General features: G+C 41.4%; 1 protein-coding gene across 1 annotated transcript in view; it reads right to left on the bottom strand.

Moving 5' to 3' along the window:
• Positions 1–14,560, bottom strand: part of SMOC1 (SPARC related modular calcium binding 1) — a gene marked incomplete at both ends in the record, with an annotated part of 119,192 nt that overhangs the window by 23,638 nt on the left and 80,994 nt on the right. The window contains 2 exons of the mRNA XM_080345252.1: positions 8,505–8,585; positions 13,243–13,299. Coding sequence (XP_080201378.1) covers positions 8,505–8,585; positions 13,243–13,299 — 138 coding nt within the window. The remainder of the gene's footprint in view (positions 1–8,504; positions 8,586–13,242; positions 13,300–14,560) is intronic.

The following is a 14,560-nucleotide window of genomic DNA, read 5'->3' as shown; positions in this document are numbered from 1 at the left end:
AGCTTTATCCTGTAGTATTTAGCACTTTACAAGGAAGCAGGTGGACTTGCCTCTAACAGGAGTGCTAGCACTCAGACATTTAGCTTAAGCCAGCTGTCTCTGGCCAAAATGTTCAGGCTTTGGATGATGTAACATATGGGATTCAGGCAAAAGCCATGGGACAGAGAAACTGCTCCCACTTCAACAGTGTCATGGGATGGAGGGAGCCCTCTTCCACCCTCTGGGTTGAAAGGCAAGGGAAGGACTATGAAGTGATACTGTAGCTAAAGTTAGTGTTCTTCCCAGGAGGATTTCTCTGAATTGCAGCCTTACACAGGCAACAGTGCTTCCAGCTGTGGCACTCCACGCATTCTGGGGTTCCTAGCTCCAGAGAGAAGCTGCAGCTTTGTGCGGTCAGAACCTGGCAGGTATTGATCTCTCAAGTGACAGGACAAGAGCAAATGGCCTCAAATTGTACCAAGGAGGTTTAGAATGGACATTAGGAAAAATTTCTTCACAGAAAGGGTTGCTGGGCATTGGAACAGGCTGCCCAGGGAAGCAGTTGAGTCACCATCCCTGGAGATATCTCAAAGATGGTTCTTAGGGACATGATTTAGTGGTGGACTTAGCAGTGTTAGGTTAACAGTTTGACTTCAGGGCCTTTTCCTACCTAAATGATTCTGTGATTCTATGACATTTTCCCATGCTGCTTCTCCACAGGCCATACTGATATTCCTGCAGAGCCTCACACATTTCCCTTCTTATCATCTCCTCACTCCATGTCCAAGATCCACCAAAATGGAGAACCTCTTCACTCTAATCCTAGCACAAGAAGAAGGAAGCCTTCATGGAAGGAGTAGGGTTTTCCAGCAGTTCTGCTCCCTCATTGCCTTTTGCCCTACTGGGTGATATCCATGGCCTCCTTGGACAACTCTGGGGGCAGCAGACACTCGTAGGGATATGCTTATCTGTATACCACTGAATCCTTTTTTTCCTTTAGCTGTGTCCTCACAAATCACATGCAACCCCCACCAGGGCTTTTGGTTTCAGGAGAAGCCTAGGTCTAAACCTTTTCCAGAGGGAATCTTGGAGTGCAGGTCAAATCGCTACCTTGAAACAGCTCCTCCTTATCTGTGGCATCTTAGAGGTGTTATAATCTTTCTTGTGAAATTGACAGGAAAATTTCAAGAGGGCCAAGAAGAGTCAGTACACATAGTCTATCTTAGGCATCAAAATATGTTCAAATGGGTGTCTGAAGTGCAGATCCACATACAAACCTGTGCAGAATGCTGCTATTACATACAGCAAGGAGCACTTTGCTGCCAAGGAGTTACTCCATCGAATCAATGCAACCCTTCCAATACGAACCAGCTTCTACTAAAAAGTAAATTAAAAAATCCATAAAGTTGACCTCTCTACTCTTCATTTGTCCCCTGTATGTCCGCATAATGTCTGGTGCTGGAGCTTATTTCCTTTTGTTTCCCCTCCCAATCCTCAGTGGTTTTAAATGCAGGGTTGAGGTTTTTTTCCCTTTTACCCCAGCTTCTTATATCTTTGCCCTTCTCCTGCTGCTCTCTGTCCACTCACCTTAATTGGCAGGTGTAGAGTAGCAGTTATGACTCCATGTCTAGAGTAATTTGTTTTCTTTCTTTGGGGGATAGGGAGGGGGGAGTGACTGAATTCTTTGGGAATGATTTATCACACAGGACTCAGGGGGACCTTCATTTATTTGCCTAGCTGCATATGGTTTAACACCTATGGTTGCATGCCGATTATTATACAATGTTATTTTTCCCACTTGTATACTTTGCGCCTTTTCATAGAGCAGATTAACTGCCCCCCAGTGGCATGTTATTTATAACTTTGTTTGCTGGCTGTCTGGGACAGGTCCTGGTCTTAGATCCTTCCATTCTCCCTGCTTCGGCTCTCCCCTACATATTCCCCAAGACTGTGGGAGAATCACTCTTGCACATCACATAGGTGGTACCTTCTCAGAACTTTCAGGAGGAAGGAAGAGACAGAGGCCTCCCAAACAGCAGCCAAGACAAGAAGGGGTGGTTGAAACACAGATGGAGTTGCCAGGAAAGAAGGGATAGAAAGTAAGGGAGAAACAGCACATTTTGGCTTGCAAAGAAGCCGGAAATGAGCAGAGAAGAGCATAGAGATTTGCTGTGAAAATGTAAGAGAACTAGTAATTTTTTGTATCATACTCAACAGGAGCTTCTCCTGGGATTGCTTCATTTGATATCAAGCCAGAACCTAAATTAAAATGAATTCAAAACCAAACTAAAACAAGTGTCACAAAAAGGAGTGGCAGAACTAATACAAAGGTCTGAAGATAAATAGTTCTGGTAGGTAGATTTTAGCACAATAGTTTTGACAGGTCAGAGGAGCATTGCGCTAGGAGGCACTGACTTAAGATGAAGGACAAGAGCCAAGGGCACACATTAACAGAGGACAATCGAAAAGGCAAAATCTTTCTGACTCACTGGTTCCCTCCCATAACATCTTGTTCTTGACATCATCACTGACACTTCTTTCTCGTCTTCAGCTATGGGGAAGTTCAACTCCCAGGTGCTACACCCAGAGGAGATGGAAGCACCAAAATGTTTACCAAGGAGGCCTGCAGTCAGCATTAGGATGTCATTCCCAGGCACCAAAAATTCCCCAGTTCCAATGTCACTGTGACTTCTTATTAAGATGTCACTAAAGTACAGTTCTGCCTGGCAATGTCCCCTTCTCAACCCGCTTTCCTGGCAAATAGAGATCAACTTTTGCTTCCACCCATATCCTCCACTTGGTGTCCTGAATAACACTAACCAGCCACAGACCGTGGGGAAGAGCCTACAGTCCTCTAATAGACGTTCGGACAGTGACATCAAGACATCTGGCACTAAGAGACAGCCAGTCAGTTTGGAACTAACACAAATAGTTTAGTAGTAGCAGAAAGCTGGATAAAAGTTTCAAGAGAAGCAGAAGCCCATGGTCTCACATCTTCAAATAATGAGGAGGGGAATGCTGAGAAGACAGGATAAAGACAGGTGAGAAACTGCATCTGTTCAAAACAATGCTTTGCTTCCCAAGAGCCTCATCTGAATCAAGCTGTGGCTCCCTAGTCTCTGCAGTGTTCCACATTTCCAAGGCACAAGGAAATTTGCTCCAGCTCCAGATAACTGTACATTCAACACAAATGGGTACACTGTCCCACTACTCTGCAAAATAATATAGGTGTTCAAGCTCCTTGGGGTTAGTCCTCACTGCTAAAAAGGAAAGTCCTAATAACAAATTAAACTTTTGTCTAACCTTGCCTTTTTTTTTTAGTGTATCCCACCAAAACTGCCATATTCCTTTTTAAAGGCAAATCAGCAGCCCCTGTCCTGTTATATATTGGTTGATCTCACCTGACAGTCTGACTCAGAAGGAACTACACTGATTCTCAATATAGAAAGCAGACTCCTTGTTAATGTATGAGATTCTAGAAAGACTCCATACCATAAGTACATTCCTCCTAGGAGCAATCACTATCTCTGATCCTTAAGAAAGGCATGAAGCAAGATGGTATCACTTTCTAGGTGAGTATGAGGAAGAGGGATCTATTTTGGGGTGCCATGTGGGTTTTCTTGCCCTTTTTTCTGCAAGTGGAGAAAAAAAAAAAAACAAAAACCACAACAACAACAACCACAAAAAACCCCAAACAAACAAATAACAAAACCCCAAAACCTTAAGGAAAGAACACAGACAAACCAGAGAACTCAGGTCCTAGTAGTGCTACCTGATATAATCACATCCCACCTCACGGTCCTGATCTCTGGAGGCAAACTGCACCCAAGAGTATACAGAATCCCTTTGGGGTGGATGGTGGGGTGTGATTCTGCTTCTTCGAAAAGGATTTACTCATGCAGCTTTCAAGCTGTTTCTCCCTTCGAGAAGCCCTAAACTTGGGGCTCTGAGTGAATTCAATTAACAAAAAGAAATGTGAATACCACCATTCTTGTTTTCAAGTCTCCTTTAAAGTTATACTCTGTCCACTAAGAGCTCCTGACAGCAGAAAGATCTATCACTGGAAAGCTGTCAAATTAGATGCCTGTATGATGCTTGAGTGGCAGAGCTGAACAGAGTAGGCCACATGGACTTGGCCCCCATTCAACAGGCAAGATTTTGAAATAAACAGCTATTTTTCCCCCCCCCCCCCTTTTTTTTTTTTTAACTAAGCACACACAAACCTGTCTTCAGCTGCTAACCTTAATATATTAGTCATTCTTCCTTTCAAATAACGTCATGTTCAAAACCCCAGTGACTGTAGAATATTTACTTGAGGCTGCTACTGCTAGTTTCTCTAGAGCTGTTTATTTTTCCATGCATGAGCTCATTACATCATTCTGTGGTTTTCTTAAAGGTTGTCAGGGTAAGCTGGATACAGGCTGGAATCTATTGCTGACTAAAACCAAATACTAAGTAGCACAAATAGTTTTGGAGACAACCCAGCTCTGGAAATAAGAAACAACCATGGATTCCTCGGATGAGGTGGGGTGCTCCCAAACAGGCAGCCATTAGATTTATTTTCTTGGAAGCAGGATACTTTATCAAGTGTTTCCCTAGATTAAGAAATCTAAAAGACTATTGCAGGCTGGAATAGGTGGGGGAGGAGGAGGTAGGAGAGCAGGAAGCTAAAACAGTAGAAGTTGAATGAAAAGACAGTTCCCACCCATGCTGATTACAGAAGGGCCATTGCAGAGTTCCCATCTGTATTGCCCCCTGCTCTGACAGTGTTAAAAATAAATGACACATTACAGAGAAAACGGCTAAATAACAGGCTTAGTATGAGGTATCCATGTGTGTACACACGCTGGTGTGCACATTTAGGGAAGGTGAAAATCAATGGAAAACAAACATCAAAAAGTGTTTTAGTCATCTTGCCACAGTGAAAAAAAAATATTGTGTTGATATACATCTTCCACCTGCCCCAGAAAGAAAAACTGACTTTTGGGCTGTTAGGATTCATAACATCAGAATACTTAGTTTTTAAGTGTAGAAAAACAATAACTTTTCTGCTACTCAAGAGTCCGGATGTTAGAGCATGTTCATATTTTGGTTCCTGCCTCTGGCCAAGGAAATTTGAACCTGCATCTAGCTCTACTGAGGAAGAGATCTACTTGTCATTTCATTCTTTAAGGCAGGCTGGAATAACAGCACTGGCAATACCTCCTGTAAATGCTGGTTTATTTAGCACGGAAAAATTCACTGGCAGAATGCCTGGAGACATACAGATTCTCAGTCAAGTGCTCTAATCACCAGGCTAGAATCATTCTGCTTCTCCTGATCCCCAGCTTAATTAGTATTTACACATGCCAAGCAAAACGTAGATTCTCCAAAAGAGAGGACTGTTTCAGGACAACCTCTTCTGTTTGTCAACACTAAATGGAAGGTGGAACACTCAGATTTCAAATGCAGCTCTTATGAGACACAGGCTGTGTGTGCAACATGGGGTGTCACCAGCTCTACAACACTCAGCTACCTGGCAGTTGGTTCACTCTGAAGCCTAATGTTGGCTAGAGACAATGACAGCAAATTACAGAGCCTATTCATCTCCATATAGCAATATGGAGATATTGGCTGATATAGTGATGGTGCTAGCTTTCCAGTATGTCCAATGTCAGTGCTGATTAGAGAGCAGCACACATCCTCTGACAGTAGTATCTAATGGACTTCACTGCAAAGAACAGGGCTCTATAGCCACCGCAGGGTGGAGAGAGATCAGAGTTAAGTGTTTCAGTATAAGAACCCCAAGGAAGAGGGCAGGCTTTCAAGAACTTAGAGACTAATAAAAAAAAAAGTTAGGCTGGATATTACAAAAAGTAAAATCCAAAGACTGAGTTCAGACAGCAGAGTAGTTTCTTGTGGGAAGTGAAATCTTTACCACCTAAGGCATTTATGCTACACTAGAAAATGCTGTTCTTCATACAGTACAAACATTCACTAAGGCAGTAGATTAGATGACCTACTATGTCTTTTCTCACCTCTAACTTCAGTGATCCCATTAAATTGCTGCAAGAGGATACCAGGCTGTATCTGCTTCAAGACAGTACGTGCAAACTCAGAGTGACAATATAGCTGAGCAAATAATAAAACAAAAATCCCATCTTGCCCTAGTAAAACTTACCTTAACTGTTTAAAAATAAATAAAAAAAAATCAGAAATGTGTTGAACATTAATATTTCAAGCTGACAAGGGCCAAAAGCAAATTAAAAACATCCCCTAATTTTGCATACCCATCTCATGACAGCGGTTTCATCATCTTCAGCTGAAACAGACTTGAAGACATTTAAAGAATATGATTCTAAATCACAATTAGCCTTTCCATCTCATTGTTGTTTGATCCCACCGACCTTACATTGCCTTTTAACATATATGACAATGGATAAAGGGAATTAAAGATACCAACCAAGGGGACAAGGCTTCATTGGTTGAAAGAAACAGACTAAAATAGCCCACACCTAATATCAGCTAAACTACAGCCCTGTTTTGGTAACACAGCAGTTCTTTATAACAATAATTCAGTGTGAGAAACAGAGATGGCTATGTACTTGCATGGTCTAATGTGGAAATTTAGGGTTAAAAATTGGCAACCCAGTCTCTTAATGAGATCCTACAACAAAGGAGTGTCTGTCAGGGCAATCAGTAAGGCTGAGTCAGATAAACCGCACATGTCCTTTTAGCTTGCTGTAGAAACCACCTCTTACAGAACTCTTGAATTTTCCAGAAGAACATTCATTTTTGATTTGTAGCATGCACCCATAATAATCTTGTTTGAATAACAGAAATTACATCAGAGCCAACTGAAAAAAAAAAAAGTGGACAAAAGTAAACTCACAAAAGGAACCCTTCTGAGACCAAAACTCCAGTTTACATAAGGCAGCTTCCAGAGAAAACACTTGAACAAAACAATCACCTTTACAACATAAAAGCCAGTCTACTTTGGCTCTGTTGGGCCAAGAAAGGGTAGGAGACAGGCTCTCAAGCCAAAGACCCTCTTGCTCCCAAGTACCTTTGCAGCCTCCTGGAACCCAGATCTAGGAACTCTTATTTCCATCACAGCTACCAGGTTCACTGCATTAGAAGAAAAGCAGGAGCCATTACATAGGGTTTTAATATTAAACTGTCACCTGCAGTTGCACTGTGAGCTGCTGATTTTCCCAGCAGCTCACAAAACACAAGCTGAATTTGCTCTCTTCTGAAAGACATCCTTAAAAAAGAATGCTGATACTCCTATACCATCTGAAGCTTCTGAATGATTCCCACTGGCAGTTCCTACACAGCCCACCCTGCTACAAAAACAGTCAGGAGGTAAGGCACGGGAGACTGTTGCTAAAACTGGGCTCTGGGCAATGATGGATGTCCTCCTGCCAAGAGCCCTTCTTCACTCTGCAGAAAGAGAACCTCACCTAACCCAGCCCTGGTTTCACCCTGCAGTGGGGAAGAGGCACAAGAAGGTGAAGGGAACTGCTGAGTGCCCTGAATGCTCTTTGGCTAATCCAGAAATACCAGGTGATGAGGTACTTCAGGCTATCACAATTTAACTGTTCTGGGGACTGAAGTTATTCCCAATACCTGTTCTAAGCATACCTTGTTTCATAAAATATGTGCAATAGTAGCAGCTCCTATCTAAACCTTAAAATAAACCCATGGCTACTTAAGGCAAATTTCTTCTTTTGCTATTCCCTTTGCTGCCTTCTTTTCTCCCACTTGAGTTAAAATATATCCGATAGAAACCATTGTTACTGAGAATCTTTAACTTTCCTCTTCAGATTCTTCCAGTTTCTTGTGATTTCAGTGACTCCACACAGTTTCACTCTCATCTCCAGTCTCAAGTTTTACATCCTAACTTCACATCTTCCTGCTCCCCCTTTTCCCACTCATGGTCATGATCTTTTCTTTGCTGTTTTGTTGGGGTTTTTTTATGCTTCAGTCTTCCCTCATCCACTCTGTTACCCACAGAAACAATCTCAACATTTACTTAGGCTCAGACATAAGTAACCTACTTTCAGTTGTGAAATAATCCAATCATTGCTCTATCAAAAAACATTCCCTGCAGAGAAGAATCTTGAAATTGCCAGAGAAGACGACCCTCTCTGTATTTTCTCAACTGCTTAGACCAAAACCACAGGCCAGATCTCAGAGCCAAATGCATCAGTTTGTACACCCACAAAAGACTGCCGAAGAGCAAACAGAATAAAGATGACAGCTGGCTGGGATGAATTAACAGATGAAGAAATATGAGGTTCCCCAGTTATGGTTTGGGGAAACAGAAACATCGCTCATCACAAATCGACTGTGGCCTTCTGGACACAGAAAAGGATGCTATCTGAAATTATTTTATAGCCTGCAATTCAAGTCCTGCAACACAGAAAAGCAGCAGGATAGCTACAACAAAAAAAGAATGAAACAAGAACAGCCAGTGAGGGACTACAGCCTAGTTAAAATAAACCCTTTTTTTTTTTTAAATAAAAAAAAAGGTGGAACATTACCTGAATTCCTTATACTGGAGCTGTTCAGTTTGGAATCCTTGATGACCAAGTGCTTAATCCAAAGGGTGGGTGCTGTGATTTCTGAAAGAGAAAAAAATAACTGCCTTAAAGAAACTACAGCAACTAGTGAGTACAGATGGTTGTCGCTCATGAGGACAAGATGCTTGCTACAATCATGCCTTAACTGATCCATCCTCTTTGTAGAGATTGGCTCATCCCCTGGGGAATTCTTCCATCTCTTATGAACCACTGTTTGTAAATCTTTCACAAGGTTCTCTTATTATCTTCCTATTCCAGAGAGCAGCACTCTGCTGGTAAACCATTTTTTCCCTCCCTCTACCCCCCACTTCCTAAATTTTCAAGACTAAACCTCTCTCCTCAAGACTTAAAGATCTCAATGGTTATGTTGCATGCTAGAGTATGTATTGGTTTCCACCAAAGCAGGCAGAGAAATGAGGATATTTCTGTAAAGAGTTGAAGGGAAGTCTGTTGAAAAAAAACAGGTTCTCATTAGAAGAGTGTGTCTGATGCGCTACAACCGAGACAACCAAACATCAATTTGTGAAAAAAAAAAAAAAAGTGCTTTGAGCACCTCTCATCTGAGTTGTTACAATCAACTTCAAAACACACCAGAATCTGCCCTAAACCACAGAAATAACACAACATCAGCATTTGATTAGAAATGAGCAAAGCAGTAGCCTACATTAACGGCTAGAGAACCTAAGGTGACATTTTCAGAACTAATATTTCTGAAAAATGCTCAGTTTCCACAAGAATATGCCTTAAATACTAGATCCTGGAGTTTGTCTTGAGTTCCTCTATGAAGTTTTTACAAGATTTTTCCTGCTCCCTTTTTGACATTTACATGGGTCTGCTCAGCAAGGGAGGAGCTGGCTGACTACAAGAGGAACTGACTATACATTATAAGAGCATGAAGGAAAAACAAAAGGGAATTTTTCCTTACCAAATGTTTGCAGCCACATCAATTGTAGACATTATTGTAATCATGTTCAGGGCATTTTTTCATATGGAAACGTAGGTTGGACATTGATATTCCAACAGTAGTAAAAGTTGACTTAACAAATATTGCCTTATCTGCAGGTTTCACTACACTATTTTACCATCACTCAGTCATGATGCGCTCCTATAAATACATACATCTATATACTTTGGGCCTTTTTTTTGGGAAAACTATATTAAATTAAACACTGGGTGAGAGCAGGAAGGGGAGAAGTGCAAACGTAGAAGTCCATAAACCAAAATGCTAGATCCAAACTCCTAGATCTGAGATGAAACTTAGCTCTGGCTCTGCACTGTATGGACTGGGCATGTCTACATCTGAAAATATAGGGACAAAGTCAATAGATGCTGAAGAATGGGTCAGGGCCTTTAGAGACACAATGGTGCATATCTTTAAGTGAGGTAGAAAGGTGCAGAAAAAGGAATTCTGGGGAAAGAGGAGAAAGGAAAAAGAAATTAATCCTTTGGGATCTACCATAAAAATGTGTTTTCCATCCAGTTAACCTGGACATTTTTGGAATACAGGTAAGCGATACAGAGTTCTCTGAACAACAGATGTGTTGAAAGAGTAGATTCCCACTGAATTAAAAAGTGAAGTTAAGTAAAATAAAAGATGATGTTTAAAGAAGTTATTCTTTAGGAAATTAATACAGCTTGCACACCAAAACTAAATAGAGGGTGGATGCAGGAGGGAATACAACTTTTTAAAATTTAAAACTATAGCAAAGACCATTAATAAAACACTCTCCTGCAGATGAAAATCTTGTCCTAAGAGGAGATTCACTAGAAACATTGCTGAGATCCATATTGTAATGAAGTGAAGTAGTTTTTAAAGAGACAGCTGCTTTACGATTCAAACCTTGGACAGGAGAGTTCAAGTTATCTGACCTACATTATATCTCTGGCACTGCTCTGTTATGCCCTCAGGGATGATGGTAGGGAGTGGAAGGGGAACTTATTATACCTGAAATGTGAACTTTCATCGTCCTCTAATGTAGGTGAAAACATGAGAAAGGTAAACCTTCATCTTGGAGAAGCTGAAGTCCAGCAGGTATCACACATTCCAGGGGCAGCTGAGGGTATTTAATGCCCTTAAACCGCCCCCATCTGCTTGTGGATTGAAGGTAGGCACCCAAAAAAGAAAGCATGAAAAACAATTCCATACTTTCATTGTCCATTCATGTTGCTATCAGTTTCACCATGGTTGCCTGACTTTGAATATGCAGGTTTTCAGGGGCCTGGCAGATCTGAAACCCACTGAAACTGAATGGGATTTGGACTTTAACTCCTTTGAACATCTATGAAGAGTTCAAACCTGATAGGTGAATGGATAACTGTTTCACCCTTTTTTGTCATCTAACATTTGTGTCTGACACCAAGCACAGAAAGATCTGCCCAAGACACTGGGACAGTATTCTAGTGAAGCATCATGATATTTGCTCAGATAGAATCAAGAGATGGTTCAAGATGACATCCTGAGGTATCTAGTTCAAATTTCTGCTCCAGACAGGGTCAGCTGTAAGAACAGAACAGGTTGCTCACAGCTTTATCCAACTGGCTTGGAGAGGAAGGATAGAATACAACCTCTCTGAGTAACCTTTTCCATTCCCTCATCATCCTCAGGGTGACTAACTTTTCCCCTACATCAAGTCCGAACTTTTTGTTTCAATTTATGACTGTTGTCTCTCATAATGCATTACTGTGAAGAACCTGGCTTCATCTTCTTGACAAACCTCCCTTTAGGTATTGGAAGGCTACTATTAGGTCACCTTTAACTCTTCTCTTGGCTAAAGACTTCTTACACTCTTCCTGATGCACCCACTTTAAGCAACTGTTGGAGAGAGTACGTTCAAAGGTAGTCGATTACACAAAGATCCAGAATGGATTTTCTCGTGCTTATTGCTACAACCACCCCTGAAATCTGGTTAGTCCTATTTTACTAACAGGGATGACAAAAATAGAGCGACAAACTTAGAATTCATTGATGCATAGCTTGATTAACCTGCCTGTCACATTTTCTTCTCCCAAGTCATAAGGGACACTGCTAATAGAACAGGAAGCCATCGCATTAGTCATTCTCTCTAGAAGTCTAGGAGATAAGGTCTTGCATAATATATTGCAAGATTTGTGAGAGGCAATCTTTCATCATACGGTCCAAGTCCATTTATCAGACTTGATTTCACCTACAAATCAATGTGAAGGTTTTTGATTGAAAATGTTTTTCATAGAAGATGGGGTAAGACTTTTTTCAGACTGCCTGTCACCAGAAGGATCAGAAAAGGTCCGTTCACTGCACCATCTCTCAAGAACTTTGCCCAGTTTTATTTGAATGACCAAACTGTTGAGTCTGTCCCAGAAGGAGCTTCTGAGCAGGCTGTGTTAACCAGATCAGCTCACTCCTGCATTTTACTAGTGCATTCTTTCCTTTGAAGCTATGGGCACCCTGTCAGGGGAAAACTTAAGGGCCAGAAGTTCGTGATTATGAACAGCAATTTAATACAACATCAGCTTGCTGCCAGGAAGAACCTTCTTTTGATATAAACAAGAGATAGTCAGCATGTCTTCAGTCTCCTTTGTTTATTTGAGAACAATTTTTTCTCTGAGGGCTTTGCTTTGTTTCTTAAAACTCACAGAAAGGTTCTTACAAACCTACAATCAGGAAATGGAAGTGACATGACTACAGTATCTTGCCATAAAAGCATCTTATTTTAGCACCAAAACCCCCACCTCATCACCTGTTTTTACAAGAAGGCAGGAGGTATCAACAGCACCGCCTACTCTTGCTCAGTAGTCTTCATTTCTGCCTTTGATTCAGTTTTTAAAAGTGTCAGGTACAGCAGTTCACTATGAAAATGCATAAGCCTCATCGCCTTATGGTCCACAGTTTCAGGTGGGTCACAGAGTGGTTCAGATTTCAGACCATAGCTTGGCTATAACAGTTGTGGGTTTAAATCTGTAGAAAACATGGACTACTTCTAAACAATATGCAAGATATAAGCAGCTGCTAGTAGGCCCATTCACTACTCAAGGGCCCCTATCCCCACTGGCATTTCTGTATGTGTAAAAGGCTTGAACCCTCTGTAATGACAGCCATTTTATCCTTATTTCAAAACTTCCAATCGATTAATGTCCAATATTCCCTGTTCAAAAAAATGCAATCACAAGATTAGCCCATTTGAGGTGGAAACTGCCTTGGTAGGGCATGAATTAAGTGGGCGCAGGACACTGACTTCATTCGCTTCAGTACTACGTGCGTCAATGAAAGTAATTGCTAAACAAGAAAACCTCCCAGCAATTTTTTTTTCAGGTCAACATTCACAAGCTGTGGTTTAGCACTGCCCTCCCTTTTGTGAAGCTCTAACATGTTGCAGAAGTTATGAAGCTCCCAGCATTGGTACCATGAGGGTGGAAAGAGTGAGGGGGTAAGCAAGTTGCCACTTCTGACTCAATGCGTTTTTTTGCCATGACACCTTTTCTTCCAAGGTTACCCCAGCAATCTGGTCAACTGCTGTTATTGTTGGATCCCAGGGAAGAGGAGAGGATGAAAAAGGATTAGGGAAAATGCCTAAGGTCCCAAAGGCACTGTGAAATTTGGATAACTTATGAGATTCACTGGCTTTTCTGCTTTAAGGGATAAAGAAAACATTTGAGCCATAAATCCTAAGGATAAGGGAGAGGAAAGTAGCTTTTTTGCTGTTATTTTAAGGGATGCTCTTACCTTCTCCATCAAAAATAGGCTGTGTTTCCATGGTAGGTGTTGGCTTTGAACCGTCATCTGAATTGAGGGTTAAAAAGAAACGAAAAGAAACTACCATTATTGAGGTAAATACTATCTACTCTCCAGTACTGTTGAATGATTGGGATTTGTACATGGCCCGGCCAAGTCCAGAAGAGACAGAAGACAGACAGAATGAAAACAGTATATGCTAACAGCAATAACATTTTATATAGCAAGCATGCATCAAGCACTATCCTTAGACTTAAAAGACAAGACCCCCGCCCCCCGCCTCCCTCCACAAACCACTGGTGTGCATCACCTGGTAGTCTCCCCTTGTTGCACTGATCAGGCAATCACCATTTGAGTTTCAGGTGGCTATATATCCCACACAGGTCATTTCCTGAGTCAGCAGAGCTCTGGAGATTGCTGTCCCACTGTGCCTTTCTCATTCTTTTTGTTCAAAAGTAAAACCCTTCTTCTGCAACTTACCTGTGCAGAACCTGGCACCAGCATTCACTGCAGAGCTGTTAGAAAGGGACGGTCAATAGCAAATATTTTTTTCTTACAATGTCTACATCAAGGCAATGTCTTCTAATTGTAAAATTGTGGAAAAATAACTTCTCTTACATTAGGTTTTTCATGTGTAAAAGCACTCCATGTCTTCTGACCACAAGTCTTTCATAATTAAAAGCTTCAACCAAAAAAGATTCCACAGGAAATATAAATCTCAATATTTAGAGATGGACCACAGGGAAAAGTGTTCAGTTTACAGTCTATTTGGCTTAGTATGCCTATCCATCATATCTACAGGCCCAGCTTGGATTCAAGACGAGTCCAATTTCCTCAGCACTCAGGGGGATCTGGATTTCAAGGCCCAGCTTGGAGCATCCTTACACAGCATTAGAACAGTGGCATAGCATTAAGTGAGAAAAACCTTAAACTGTGAGCAAGGTAAGCTGGAAAAAATCTGTAGAAGAAAGTCTGTTGTTCTGTTGCAAGATTAGAAAACAGAGTATTGTTGGGCTATAAACTAAGATGAGATTAGCCTAGAATTGCCTTTTTTCCCTTTTTGAAATACAGTGACTTTTAAAACTTAAAATTTATAACATCTATCTTTTGCATATGTTATGGGCCAAGATGACACTAGATACCAGCAAGGAGGGCAGTAACCTAAACTGTAAAGTTACACCGTAAAAATCAGTTGGAGGGAGGAGCCCATGCCAGAAAAGCCAGGCTTGCTACCGTCTCCATGACTATCAGATGCACAGGCCCGGCAACATTTGAAGGAAAGGTGCAAGTGACAGCCCCTCCTGGAGGT

Source organism: Nesoenas mayeri (genome assembly GCF_963082525.1).
Source record: "Nesoenas mayeri genome assembly, chromosome: 5".
Lineage (NCBI taxonomy): Eukaryota > Metazoa > Chordata > Aves > Columbiformes > Columbidae > Nesoenas > Nesoenas mayeri.
Note: the sequence above shows the minus strand (reverse complement) of the source record. Positions and strands in the feature narration are given on the sequence as shown.